This window comes from Akebia trifoliata, chromosome 5 (genome assembly GCF_017979445.1).
Source record: "Akebia trifoliata isolate Shusen 1 chromosome 5, ASM1797944v1, whole genome shotgun sequence".
Lineage (NCBI taxonomy): Eukaryota > Viridiplantae > Streptophyta > Magnoliopsida > Ranunculales > Lardizabalaceae > Akebia > Akebia trifoliata.
In genome coordinates this window covers 28,820,979-28,834,481 of record NC_141379.1, presented here as the reverse complement: position 1 = coordinate 28,834,481, position 13,503 = coordinate 28,820,979, and the positions used below count along the sequence as shown (strand labels likewise).

General features: G+C 34.0%; 2 protein-coding genes across 4 annotated transcripts; one reads left to right on the top strand and one right to left on the bottom strand.

The window, feature by feature from the left end:
• The first annotated feature begins 1,304 nt into the window (after positions 1-1,304).
• On the top strand, positions 1,305-5,447 carry LOC147401991 (LOW PSII ACCUMULATION-like protein). The gene is made up of 5 exons (XM_086443496.1): positions 1,305-1,709; positions 1,814-2,380; positions 3,263-3,313; positions 3,439-3,612; positions 5,081-5,447. The coding sequence occupies exons 1-4, from the start codon at positions 1,501-1,503 to the stop codon at positions 3,578-3,580; spliced, it is 969 nt and encodes a 322-aa protein (XP_086299622.1). The 5' UTR covers positions 1,305-1,500; the 3' UTR covers positions 3,581-3,612; positions 5,081-5,447.
• A 1,957-nt stretch (positions 5,448-7,404) lies between these two features.
• EMB1687 (ribonuclease P family protein / Rpp14 family protein) lies at positions 7,405-11,930 on the bottom strand. Of its 3 annotated transcripts, none has more exons than XM_086443498.1 (5): positions 11,777-11,930; positions 11,534-11,649; positions 9,341-9,558; positions 9,056-9,193; positions 7,405-7,619 (listed from the first exon to the last, which is right to left on the bottom strand). In XM_086443498.1, the coding sequence occupies exons 3-5, from the start codon at positions 9,516-9,518 to the stop codon at positions 7,468-7,470; spliced, it is 468 nt and encodes a 155-aa protein (XP_086299624.1). In that variant the 5' UTR covers positions 9,519-9,558; positions 11,534-11,649; positions 11,777-11,930; the 3' UTR covers positions 7,405-7,467. The 3 variants fall into 3 exon arrangements, with proteins under 3 accessions (XP_086299624.1, XP_086299623.1, XP_086299625.1); XM_086443497.1 differs by having other exon boundaries at positions 11,721-11,800; XM_086443499.1 differs by lacking the exons at positions 11,534-11,649; positions 11,777-11,930 and adding an exon at positions 10,425-11,001.
• Positions 11,931-13,503: the final 1,573 nt, after the last annotated feature.

Genomic DNA, 13,503 nt, shown 5'->3' with positions numbered 1-13,503 from the left:
TGGGCTGATTTTTGGTGAGAATGATCTCCTCACCGTAGAGATCATCCTCACCAAAAATCAGCCCATTCCAAAACCTCTAACTCATGTTTTGAAAAATGTTTTGCCAAAAAATTTGCTAAAAAGTTGGCCCTTGAACGCCACCCATATATATATATGGGAAATGTTCAGCACCCTAAGTTTTACCACACACTTTAACAAATGTTTTTTGTCCTACATGGGTTAGAAGTTTTGGAATGGGCTGATTTTTGATGAGGATGATCTCTATGATTAGAAGATCATCCTCCCCAAAAATCAGCCCATTCTGAAATATTTAGCCCCATGTTTACACGTTGAAAAATTGTGGACCGTCCATTTTTTGGAAACCATTTTTGATAGGGTTAGAAGTTTTGGAATGAGCTGATTTTTGGTGAGGATGATCTCCTCACCATAGAGATCATCCTCACAAAAAATCAGCCTATTCCAAAACTTCTAACCCATGTAAGACAAAACACGTTTGTTAAAGTGTGTGGTAAAGCTTAGGGTGCTGAACGGGACCCTATATATATATATATATATATATATAGGGAAATGTTCAGCACCCTAAGTTTTACCACACACTTTAACAAATGTTTTTTGTCCTACATGGGTTAGAAGTTTTGGAATGAGCTGATTTTTGGTGAGGATGATCTCTATGATTAGAAGATCATCCTCCCCAAAAATCAGCCCATTCCGAAATGTTTAGCCCCATGTTTACACGTTGAAAAATCGTGGACCGTCCATTTTTTGTAAATCAATTTTGATGGGGTTAGAAGTTTTGGAATGGGCTGATTTTTGGTGAGGATGATCTCCTCACCATAGAGATCATCCTCACCAAAAATCAGCTCATTCCGAAACTTCTAACCCATGTAAGACAAAACGCGTTTGTTAAAGTGTGTGGTAAAACTAAGGGTGGCGAACGGGACCCATATATATATATATATATATATAGTTTGACTAATATCATTAGTACCACTAAGCTACGCACCACCTCCAATTATTTTACAACAAAATAATTCTGATCAAAATTAATTTTATTAGTAGCGCCAATCACGTATGGAGGTTCGGGATACAAATCCACTTATTTTGGAATCATAATTGAAATTAAAAGAAATAATGAATCTAATTAGCTTAGAAAATCGACTCATTGACAACCCAAGGCCCTTGTTTTACCCTTTTTCCCAACACTTTTAGTATAATATTTATTTTTGAGAATAATATCTTTTTTTTATATATATATAAAAACTTACTATTAGGGATAGAATGAGATGTTTGTCAGAAAACAGAATTCCAAGAATTTGGAGCGGAATCCATTATTCCATTAGTGGTGCCGTGGCATCACGATGATCAACCAATGGCTCACGCGCAAGATAGTTTGTGTCCAGCATAGCGCCAGTCACGTATGGCTCACATTAGCAAATCATCTCACTTCAAATCTCGAAAGAGAGAGAGAGAGAGAACTGGTTCTCATAGATTTGTTCCGCCATGGCTGCAGTGGCGCACGTATCCTTTATTCTCGGATGCCCTAATTTTCAACAAAAAAGCTTTAGATTTTCCCGCCAAAATTTCAACAACAAAAACACAATCTCTACTACCACATATAGAACCTATCACATTCTCCACCAATTCGTACGGACAAATCAAACCTCCTGTTCTGCATCAAACAAACCTTCTTCTTCTTCAACTGAAATCAGGTAAAAATGTAAAACCCTAAAAAAACACAAAATTGAAATCTAGAATGTTACTCCAGACTACAGAATCCTTTTTTTTATAAACTTAATTTGTTATTATTTTTCAGTTCTACAGCAAGGATACGAAGTGAAGTTCTCACTCCTTTTCGCTCCGTAAGAATGTTCTTTTATTTAGCTTTCATTGCTAGTGCTTCTTTAGGAGGATTAATTGCCACTACACGATTGATATCTGCACTGTCACTCCCGAGAGGAGCAGATGTGATTGAGATCCTTAAAGGTCTTGGGATAGACTTAGGAGCAGTCTCTGTATTTGCATTTCTATATTCTAGAGAAAACAATGCCAAAAATGCCCAATTAGCCAGACTTTCAAGAGAAGAAAGTCTCTCAAATCTTAAGCTTCGTGTAGATCAGAATAAGGTTATTTCTGTAAACTCTTTGAGAGGGATTGCCCGTCTAGTGGTGGTCACTGGACCGGCATCCTTCATTATGGAGTCGTTCAGATTATCTCAACCTTTCATCGATAGTCTTCTCGATCGAGGGGTTCTTGTGGTTCCTTTTGTTACAGATGGAGATTTGCCTCAATTTGAATATGAAGAGAGTGAGGAAACAATGGGTATAGAGAAAAGGAAGAGACTTTGGCAATTGGTTCCTGTTTTCACCTCAGAATGGGCTAGGTAAGATTCAAGGTTTTAAATTTTGTCGAAAAATTCGAGATTTGCTTTCAGTTTTTTGAAATTCAGACCTGTTTCCTAACAGAGTAACCAAATTCAGACTCAAAAGATATCCGGTGGGGTTTCAGTTCAACTAATTTGGATAAGTTTGGGAAAGTTTAAACAAATGTTGTTTTGAGTTTATTTTTTCCCCAAAATCTATTGTCTTTAATCTTCCTAAAAACCCTATCTTCTTCTTGAGATTTGAAGGTTGAAGAAGATAAAGTTTTGAGGGTGAAGGGTAAAAATGTTAAGCTATTTGATAGTTAATTGATAAATTACCAGTTAATTTGTTGATTCAGTGATTCGTGAATTTTTCAAAGAAAAAAAAAATTCAGAGAATTTTGTAACTATTTTCCGAGTAAGTTATATTTAAAAAAATCCAGTATCTTAACGGAAATTCCCACCAATATCTTAAATTTCGATGAAGAAACCAAGATTTGAAAGGGTTGAATGAGAGATATTATGGGTGTGTATGACTGCAGAAAAAAAAAATTCTCAGAAAAAACAGTCATAAGAAAATGGATTTCCTCATAAAGTGTTTACCCATTTTTCGTTTCATCTAAGAAATTATCAAAAAAGAGAGTTGACTCTTAGTTTTGGGGATTGGAGTAATTGTGAGAGAATAACATTAAGACATTTGCGCACTGACCAGAAAATCATTTTCTTGGGGGTCAGGGCTGAGAATACTTTCCTTCCATGTTTCCCACAAAAATGTGCAATCATGCACCTCTAAATCGCATTTTTCCAAGAAAATCATTTTCCCGCCAATTTCTCCACACAATCATAGACGAGAGAAAAAGGCTTAGTTGATTCATTCTAATACGACATCTCTTTTTTTGGCAGGTGGTTAGATGAACAGAAGAAACTGGCTAATGTATCACCAGAGTCCCCTGTGTGAGTGTTTCATGTGTAGTTTAAGTTTGGTATGGATTGTGTTTATGGATGTATGAATGCTTGTATAACATTAATATAGGATTGTTAACAATTGAGAACTCTGCTTATTTATGTTCTTTCTGTAGGTATATTTCTTTACGCATGGATGGTCGTGTTCGTGGGAGTGGTGTCGGTTACCCTCCTTGGAATGCTTTTGTTGCCCAATTACCACCAGTAAAGGGACTATGGTCAGGTATACTTGATGGCATGGATGGAAGAGTTCTATAAAGAAAATGCCTACGTTTTGTTTACTGGAGGAGGTTAGTATTGTGCTTCAACTTCAATAACAACATCGTCACTCTTCCCATTCATTGGCTTATAACAACTGGTTTCTTTACTATTCGTAGAGAACAACTTTATTTTGTTCAACATATGAATATTTTGCATATTGTTGGTTATCACTACTAATATTTTACTCTTTTTTCCCAATCATGCATCTAACTGGACTTAATTCTTAAATGGTAACTTTCCATTGATGATATTTAAAATCAACAAATGCATTTATGAATTTAGCCCAATTTCATAAATTTTAAGTTGTAATATATTGGCATATGTAATTGTTCATGATCATGCTTTAAAAAAAATGAGAAGTATTTAAAGAGATCCCTTTTGTTTTTTTTTTTTTTTGGCATATGCTTTGTTTGGAGAGGTTCAAGTGGAAAAAGATCAATTCATTAAGGATTCTTGAGTAAAAAAATAGTTTGTAGGGATTGAAATCATGATCAAAGGTCCCTCAAGTTGTACATTTTTATGTTTGTAGATTAAAACCATTTTTTCACTGTAGGTTCATGTTTTATCCCTACATTTAAGCTTGCATTAGTATTAACAATGTGAAAATGCGGAACATCCACAGATCGATAATGCATTTACGCAATATTCATTTATGTTTCCCACTACGATATTTCTGTTTACAACCCATGATATGTTTCCAGCTAGTGAAGTCACTATTCTTCTTAAAGATTTTTATCACTTTTAGTTATGGCTCCATTCTGGTTGGAGCAAATCTCCCCTAAGACCTGAAGGTGATTTTGTAGACAAAATGGATGGGGAAAAAAAAAAGGGTACACCCTTGAAGGAGTCTCAAGAGAAAATATGGATTGGGTTAAAGGTCTAAATCTCTTAGTCTTGCTTGCACATCTAATGCCTGATAATCTTTAATTATCTGTAAGTCCTTTTGATAATGAAATCTTATTTCTTAGTTTTAATGACCCCTGAGGGAAGTTGAAATAGTGGTTTCTGCACTATGGTTCCTTATTCTCAGACTGAGAGCCTTGGCATGTCTGAAAATGAATAGAGTCCTGGATAAGAGTAGTCAACTTGTTTTCTTCCTCTCAAGTTGCTTAATTTTGTTCCTTCAAGTACTCATGTGAAAGGTTGCTTCTGTCATATTTGGCCATTCTTTTTTGAAGTTTGTGTATTGTTCAATCATTTTGTCCATTTATCCATTTACACTTATTCTCCTTTTTGATGCCCCACTATTCACAATTATATAGACTTCTCATCTCTATCAAACTTTTATCATTTCTTCTTGGGCTCAATTAACTTGACAAAGTTCATATTGTAATGGCTTTTAAGAATGCTGGATGAATATTTAAGAATTATTTATATACTTAAATTCCATCTTTTGGCTTCATGTAATTTTTTGATTCGTTGGAAATTATGTTATTTTGCTTATGAGCTCAGTAAGTTAGGTCTGTGAGCGGTAATAGCAGAATGTTGCTTCTACAGATTAAGGGGGAGTCTTTTCCTGATTGAAGTGCCATAGAAAAAACCCCAAGCTTTGGATGATTTGAGAAGGAAATGGAATGTACAAAGCAACATATTAGAAAATTGAATCCAAATCAGAACCTCACTTGTATATGTCGAGAATATAGTTAATCAATTTACGGTCTTATTGTGATAAGATGGTAGGTTAAAAAACATGGGCTTTGGTCCATCATTATTTTTGTTGCCTCTTCATGGTTTCAGGGCTTGAATACTCCCATGCAGTCTACCTCTCACCTTTATTATTTTGCATTGTAATTGGATACACCACGTACATTTCTCATCTCAATGTTTATGCTAATTCTTCTTGGGATGCTGCATACATTTCTCATCTCAATGTGTGTGCTTAATTGTTCTTGAGATGTTGAATCACATGGCCCCATTCATGTCATCAAGGACATGGCTTTCACACACAAGCGCACAAATACGCATGAGGTATGCACACGTGCACACATATATTAAGATTTTCTGATGTTTTTGAATAGTAATTGTTGGTTTGATGGGATTTAATTAGTTTTATTTATTTACTTATTTGTGAGGAAATCTGGAATTTATGAAAGGAAAATATTTCTCTCAATTCTGACCTCTGTACCTGTGTTTCCATGTAACTAATATGAAGATAGTGAACGTTAGGCAACCTAGCCTAAAGTTTTGACTGAAAAAACTATCCCAAATTTGTTGTTGAGATGATACATGTGTTTTGCCCATTCCTTTGTTCCATCCTGCTGGTTTGACAACAAGGGGTTTGGTAAATCGATCTGTTGACAAACGGTAGAATGTATTGAAGTGTTCCAATTTCATGGGTCATATGTGTTAAGTTGAATCCAAAAGATTATTTGGTGTGACAGCATATTGATGGAGAATCCTCATCTATATCAGTGAAAGCGATTGGCGCAGAGTACTATTTGAGAGAACTCTTTCCTTTATCAAAGCTTGGATCTGAGTCTAATGGGAGCTCAAGAGTTCAAGGAATTTCAATAGTTATTAATATAGAAACATATCAAATGATTTTTATTTTATTTTTATTTTTTCTTGTTGAGTTCACTGGATATTGTCCCCATTCCCCATACCCGTTTGGGATGGGACTAGCCCCTATGGTCCCACGCCCTCACCCCATGGAAATTTGCCAATGTGCAACAGAGTAATTCAGGGGGCCACCCACTTTCGAACACACAAGGGGGAGCAAACCCTTGTCGCTAGTTTTACTGTTGAACTGACTCCAAGAGGGTATATCAGGTGAACATATGATGAGCATGCTGAGTTGGATGAGTAAAAAACAAAGAATGAAACTAAGAGTGGATAAGTTAGTGAAAATGTACACCCATTGGTGTTAAACTGAGTTTGTATGCTTGTGCATGGAAAATGGGCAAAATGTTTCTTCGAAAAATATAATTTTCAGGTGTACAATAAAATTTAAGGTAACTCCATAAGATGTTAAGCTAGATTGCACATGAAAAATGGGTGGGAAAATAATTTTCATCGACAAAATGGGTGGATACATTAGTATCGAGATCAATGCCGCCAATTATGTTTCCCCCCTTGAAGATGGTTCAATCAATTGCTCGATGTCTGAATATGCCATGTGGTGATGCCTAGCAGAAACCGACTTATTAACGAGCCACATTGGATTCACCATCAGTCGCCACTTTGCCTAAGCCCCCGTTCTAGGGGGAAATAGAGGATATCTTGTTCAGGGTGAAAACGGGCATATGATCCTATATGTCTGACAAGTTACACTATATGTAAAATCTAACTGCATCATCCTCTCTAGGAAATCAAAATGGTACCTTTAGATCACCAATAAGCATTAAATGATTATTCTTTCAAGTATTCATTTTCACAATGACTATTTCCCCAAGGAATTCATATACCCTCAAATGAACACATATCAACCATACCAACCCTAAAAGAAACTCTATTGAGATGGTTTGGGCATATAAAATCAAGTCTACTACACTTACAGTAAAGATGTTCTATTTAGTAGACCTCAAACCCACAATACTATTACATAATCTCCCCCAAAGTTGGGGGAACCTCTCAAAACCTTTCATTTTTCGCTATATGATCTCCCTTACAATACTATGTCTTTAAATAGAAAATGTGCACCTCATTTGTTCGAGATAAAATATATAAATAAATAAATAAGTAAAGTGTCCAACAGTACTATTGGATAAACGTTAAAATTATACTTGGTACAAAATACCGGTGTAGATAGGCTCAATTATTTATCCATCAATGATTGGAATGAGGAAAGTTTGCTTCTCTTCTTTTTTTTTTTTCTTCTTTAAAAAAAAAAAAAAATGTTTTAAGAGAGTAGAAAAGAAAAATAAAAAAAACTTGAAACAATTTGCTCAGTGCTCCAAAAGTTTGATCTTCTCAAGACAGTTGTGCATCTGTTGAGTGATCTCAGGAGGTGTGGGTTGATCTCCCATCAATTGTTTGTACTGTTCAAATTTTGCTTCATCACACTTCAAAGCTGCATTTTTACAGGCTTTAATGCTACCTAAAACAAATAAACAAATAAACAAAATCAAAATTAAATTTTCTTTTTATGTTACACCATTACTAGGAAATGGCTCCAAATTTCAATAATACTAATGAAACATCTAACAAAAAGAACATAATATATCCACAAGTTCATGAACTAACATACATGTATCTTATTACCATCAACAAAAAATTGATTTAGTGAACCTTGTTAAGAGATTGTTTTGGATACTTATGCTTGAAACTTCTAATCGATAGGCAGTTGTGGCAGTGACTTGTTGTGAGAAAATTAGAGGATCTCGCCCTCCTTGTTGGGCACATTTCTCATGCAAGCATGTTCAGAAATCTTGTACAAGGAACTTAAAAAATTTCAGTAAGGGAATCAGGAGTCCAGAACCCATTTTTCTTTTGTAATTTTTTTGTTGGATTTTTATTTATTTATTTTAACATCTAATTGCTGACAAGGAGTTGGCCAGGAAGAATTGATAATTGTTGTTGGGAGTTGTAGTTGGCTTATACATTAAGAAAGATTTAATGTGGTACGCCTAGAAGATATAAAACATGTATAAGTGGTAAAGTCTAAAGGCATGATGGGAACAAATATAAACTTTGCCATGAAGGAAACAAAAATGCAATAAATGAAGTAGGTGTAGTAGTAGTAGATGAAGATTTAACAGAAAGTGTGCTTACGTGTGATGGTGGTAGGCGACATCAGCTTTTGCAATAAAAGTAGTATTTGAAAATGAGAGTTAAAATATTATTAGTGGTTATGCACTCCAAGTAGGACTTCATGAGAGTATTAAAGATAGAGAAAATATAACAAGCAATGCTAGATGCACAAGGATATTTCTATGAAGAGACAGAATGTGGTTCATAGTGCTTGAGCTTCCCTTGGCATATAAATTGAAGGAAACTGAGCATTATGTGACTTCTAGGAATGGATCAAGTAGAAATTACAAAAAGACTTTCTTCTAAAAATCAACCTTCGATAAAAAAAAATGGTCCGTAAGGTTACAACAGGAAAATTTTAACTAAATAACATTGGTTAGTGTTTATAGATTTTTGAACTAAAAGGATGGAAAAGGATGATCGAGAAATTAAAAGGTGCTCAAGAATTAGGTGGTGAATTCTAAAATGAGAAAATAGTTCTTTCGAACACATCAATAGAAAAATATAAGTAAAATCTAGATACAAAATACAAAAATGATGTGCATACTAGATAGAATTGAATAATGAAACAGGATTCATGTAGGGTATAGGCATAACATGGGAAGTGCACTATCTACAAGACCAGATGATTACATACAAAGACTAAAACAAGTTGATCAACTATAAGACGGACAGTCTAGATTGCCCACATCAAAGCTCCATCTTTAAAGAAAAGCTCAAAATACAATAAAGAATTCGGAAATATATCCCAGAACTTTTTTCCATAAGCAATAGTTGACTCACCACTCAAGTTCAATAAGTTGAATAGCACAGAACAATTTCCAATACTCCTGACCATGGTGATTGCAGACCACACTTTTTGATATTCATCTCGCGAGGATCTGACGATGCACAGCTTTGTTATGGGATTCACATATTTAACTACACATGGATCAAAAACAAATTGCAATTAGTCAAAGAAAAAAAATCACCAATCACACAGTAGCCTACCCCAAAACTTCGGGCAAGGCATCGATGATGACCCAATAAACGAATATTTACAAGAAACTAATGGCATAAAATGCCTACTTTGGAATGCTCCAAGTAATGCAGCAAGGCCGCATTCCCCGAAGTTTAGAAGAACACTGTCCTTAATCGCTTTTGACAAATTATATTGGCTGATAATAATAGGATCATCCTTGAGAAGGTCTCTGTTTGGATCCAAGAAAACCTCCATTACCATGTACCTATTTTTAAATCCCACCATGATTCTACTTTTTCTAAAGGAATTTTGTTGAACAATTGGTCTGCAATTCAACACCCAAATCAAAAATACAATTAGCTTAAATTAACTCTAATTAAATAAATCAGAAATTATTATCTATCCCAGTGGAACAATCAGAAATAATTTTGAAAAAACCTAAAGGTACTGTATTTGTAGTTGAAAAATCGTCATTGAAATATATAATTCAATTTCTATGTCATATTGGTTAACCGCAAGCATGTATGACTAATATTGGATCCATTCAAATCATTCAAAGCTATAAACATACACATTCATGATTAGTAATGTAGTATAAATAGCTCAACAAATACAAAACCCCTAAAACTAATAAAATCTCCCAAAACTAAAAATTATACAAGAAACATCAACAAATTAATTTGTTTTGCCAATTATTTAACAATGACCTCCAAATAGCTTAAACTAAAAGCCAAGAATTCTACATTTGAAACCTTAAAATAAAAGAAGAATTCTTAGGAACATCTATAAGACATGGTAGGTCTCCTCAAATAAGTAAAAATAAATAATAAAAATAACTTAAAACATATAAAAGCCCCATATGTGTCTCAAATCTTCTACTTAAGGAGGATTAAAAATGGGCTTTAAGACTGAAATATCCATAAAGAGATCACAATCGATATCACAATTGCAAGTTTACATAAGTGATTCAAAAAAAGTGATAATAGGTTTGCTAACAAAACCTCAACGTCATGTATTCGAATTTTGACAAACCCTAGAAACATCAATCCAAATAATTTAAGAACTCTAAACCTATAGAACCAAAAACCCTAAACCTAGGAAATCAGAAACCTAACAAAAAAATCCCAATTGACAGTATCTTTGATTTAGAATTAGGGTTTGAATTCTCTTTCAGATATAGAATGAGGTTACCTAGACAATCTTCACGGACGCCTGGTTTGTTTGGAGAGAGAGAAGAAGACTGAGTTGAGAGTGGAAACTAGAGAGGAGGGAAGAGGGGAGACCGAAAGGGGGTTTTTATACTATAACACTATGTTTGGATTGAGAGAAGAGAAGGGAAGAGAAACTCATAAAGAGAAGAGAAAACTAGTTTCTCTTCACCCTGCTTGGATTGAAAGAGAAGAGAAGAGAAAGAACCAAGTTTCTCCTATTGGTTAGGATTCATAATAGAAGAGAAGAGAAATTATTCTAGTCAAATGACTATTATATCCTTCATAGTCTAAAGAACAAAGTTCTACTTATACAATGATACAAAATATAAACACCTAAAGAAATTTTATTTGTTTCTCAAATAACACAAGAAATTTTTTAATTCATATAGGTGAGGTGAACGAAAACAATCTATTTGTTTAACGTTTTGTTCTTGTTTCGGCTGAAACCGATACAACTCAGCCGAGACATTTCGAAACTATATGAAACTTTAAACCATGGTACTGACTAAATCATTTAATGGACTCAAACCGCATGGCTTGGAAACTATGATCCAGATTCATCATTCTCTTTAGTAATCTTCTTTGAACTGTTTTGTCATCTAATTAAAATTAGATAATATTTGCTGATTAGCTCAAATAAAATCCAAAAACCAAATTCTCCAATCAAATAAAACTCAAAAACCTTCCAACTAAACCACTTGTGATAGCAACACATTCCTAACCAAGGTGGAAACTCACATCGCAGAGTTATCTGACAGAACTCTCCTCTTATAGATTTCTCCAAAACAAGCAAAACCTAAATTCGGCAAACTAGACTGCATATAACTCATAAAAATTCTCAATTTACAGCGACAATCAAACTAAGTAAAACTAGCTTCTAATTAGAAAGAACAATAACCATAAATTCTCAAAGCAAAATTCAAGCCAAAAGAAAACTCAAACAAAACCCAAATTCGGATTGTCTCGTTAGTTTCTCCAATAGATGTCTTCACCTTCCACGTAATTCACATGATTTCCGATTCTCTGAACCAATAATTAATCTGTAAAATCGAGGAACTTCAAACAATTCTATTATTCTAAGAAACAAACCTTTTCGCCTCTTTCGATATACTTCACGGCCACTAGCTCTTTGGTATGCTTATCTCGCATCAACCACACCAAAATTATCTCTTGATGACCTTGAGAACGAAGATGATGACTTCCCACTGTTACCAAAAAAAAAAAACAGAGCGAGTGAGGGTTTTTGAAGAAAGAAGAAGAAGAGAAAGGTGTGTGCCGTTGAAGAGGGTTTCTTGAAGAAAACCAGAAGAGTGAGAGAGAGAGAAAGGATACCTCAGGTCGTCTCCTACTCGAGTTCGGCTCCTTCGTTCTACACCTCCAGGGCTTCTGAAATCAGATTAAATTTATTTTAAAGTAGCAAATATGATTTTAAAACTCGTCCGAGACTGAGACGTATCGCCCGAGTTAACTCGGTATTGGAGTTGAACGAGACAAACTCACAAAATCTCTTTTTTAACTGAGATTTAGGATTCACGTTCAATTTTTTTATTTTTGTGAACGAGATGTCTCAAACGTTTCGGAAAACTCATCCAAGACAATTTGATATCAGGCTTGGACGAGACAAGACGTGAAATCAAGTTTTGAAATTTTGAAATTCATAGGGGCAAACTGAAACGTAAAATTTATTTCTCTTCTCTTCCCTCCTCGTCTCTCCACTTTTGGAGAGAACGAAATATGACATTTTTTTCCTTCTCTTCACTCCATTTTTCTTTTTTATCTCCTCACTTAACAATTTAAACCGGAGAAAGGAAAAAAAAAATTGCATATTCTCTCTTCCCTTCCCTTCTCTTCTCTCAATCCAAATAGAGCGATAGAATTAGGGTTTGAATTCTCTTTCACATATGGAATGAGGTTACCTAGACAATTGTTGTGGACGCTGATTCTTATGGGAGAGAGAGAGAGAGAGAGAAGAAGAAGATTGAGTTGATAATGGAAATTGGAGAGGGAAGAGGGGAGACCGAAAGGGGGATTTTTAAATTGTAAGAAAACAAATAGAAATTTATATTGACACCCCAACTTTTAGTCATTACATCACAATTTCTTAAATTATTTATCACATCCCTGTTAAACATTAAAGGGAAAATTATTTAAAAGACCTTGGTGGAAGGATTTGTTTGTAACTAATCCCTAAATTTTGGGCAATTGCTTGATAGTCCATTTGGTGAATTTTTATCTCTTAATGGTCCCTAAACCAGCCTCATCTTAGGTTATAATATTTTTGAAATACCCAAACTACTATTTTTTCATGTTCTTCATATATTAAGGGTTTCCATTGACGATTCAATCATTTCAATGATTTTTTTTTTTATCATGAATGATGAATGGAAATGATATATTTCTAATTGTGAACATTTAGATGTATTTTATTTAATTTTTTTCTACGATTTATGACAAAAAATGAAGAACGAAATTGAGTTTCAAAAAAATTTATACAATGTTGAGCTCACCACTTTTTATTGTCAAACTCACCACTTTTTTATTTATTGTCGAGCTCACCAATTTTTATTTATTGTCAACCTAACCAATTTTATTTATTATCGAGATCACTAATTTTTATTATTGAGTTCAACAATTAAAAAAAAAATGTCGAACTCAACAATAAAAAATATTGAACCCAAAAATAAAAAAGTGGTGATATTGACGCTAGTAAAACCCATCCACTTTTTTTTTTTTTTTTTGAATTTTTTCAACTAAAATACATGGAAAGATCGACTAAAAACTTGTCATAACGACGTGTAGATGATTTCAAACTAAAAGAACCATCTTTGATCGATATTTATCCAAAAATGAAGTAAATAAATTGAAAAAAATATATCTTAAAATCTTACATACATCTTCAAAATACTTTTAAAAATGACTTATTCTTCCTTCTCAAATCCTTTCCATCAAATGGAGTTTTCGAAACTCAATAAGATGACAGAAATCCAATTTTTTGGACGAAAATGATGAATTTACATGGTCAAGTTAGTTTCAACATTTCAATCGTAAAGATGTGTAGA

Bases quoted from the DNA above. Each gene is read 5' to 3' on its own strand.
- LOC147401991 (XM_086443496.1), top strand. From the start codon at position 1,501: ATGGCTGCAGTGGCGCACGTATCCTTTATTCTCGGATGCCCTAATTTT. The intron at 1,710-1,813 runs GTAAAAATGTAA...ATTATTTTTCAG, and splicing joins TCTTCTTCAACTGAAATCAG to TTCTACAGCAAGGATACGAA. The intron at 3,314-3,438 runs GTGAGTGTTTCA...TTCTTTCTGTAG, and splicing joins GTATCACCAGAGTCCCCTGT to GTATATTTCTTTACGCATGG.
- EMB1687 (XM_086443498.1), bottom strand. From the start codon at position 9,518: ATGGTGGGATTTAAAAATAGGTACATGGTAATGGAGGTTTTCTTGGAT. The intron at 9,194-9,340 runs GTAGGCATTTTA...ATCCATGTGTAG, and splicing joins ATTACTTGGAGCATTCCAAA to TTAAATATGTGAATCCCATA. The intron at 7,620-9,055 runs GTGAGTCAACTA...TATTTGTTTTAG, and splicing joins CAACTTATTGAACTTGAGTG to GTAGCATTAAAGCCTGTAAA.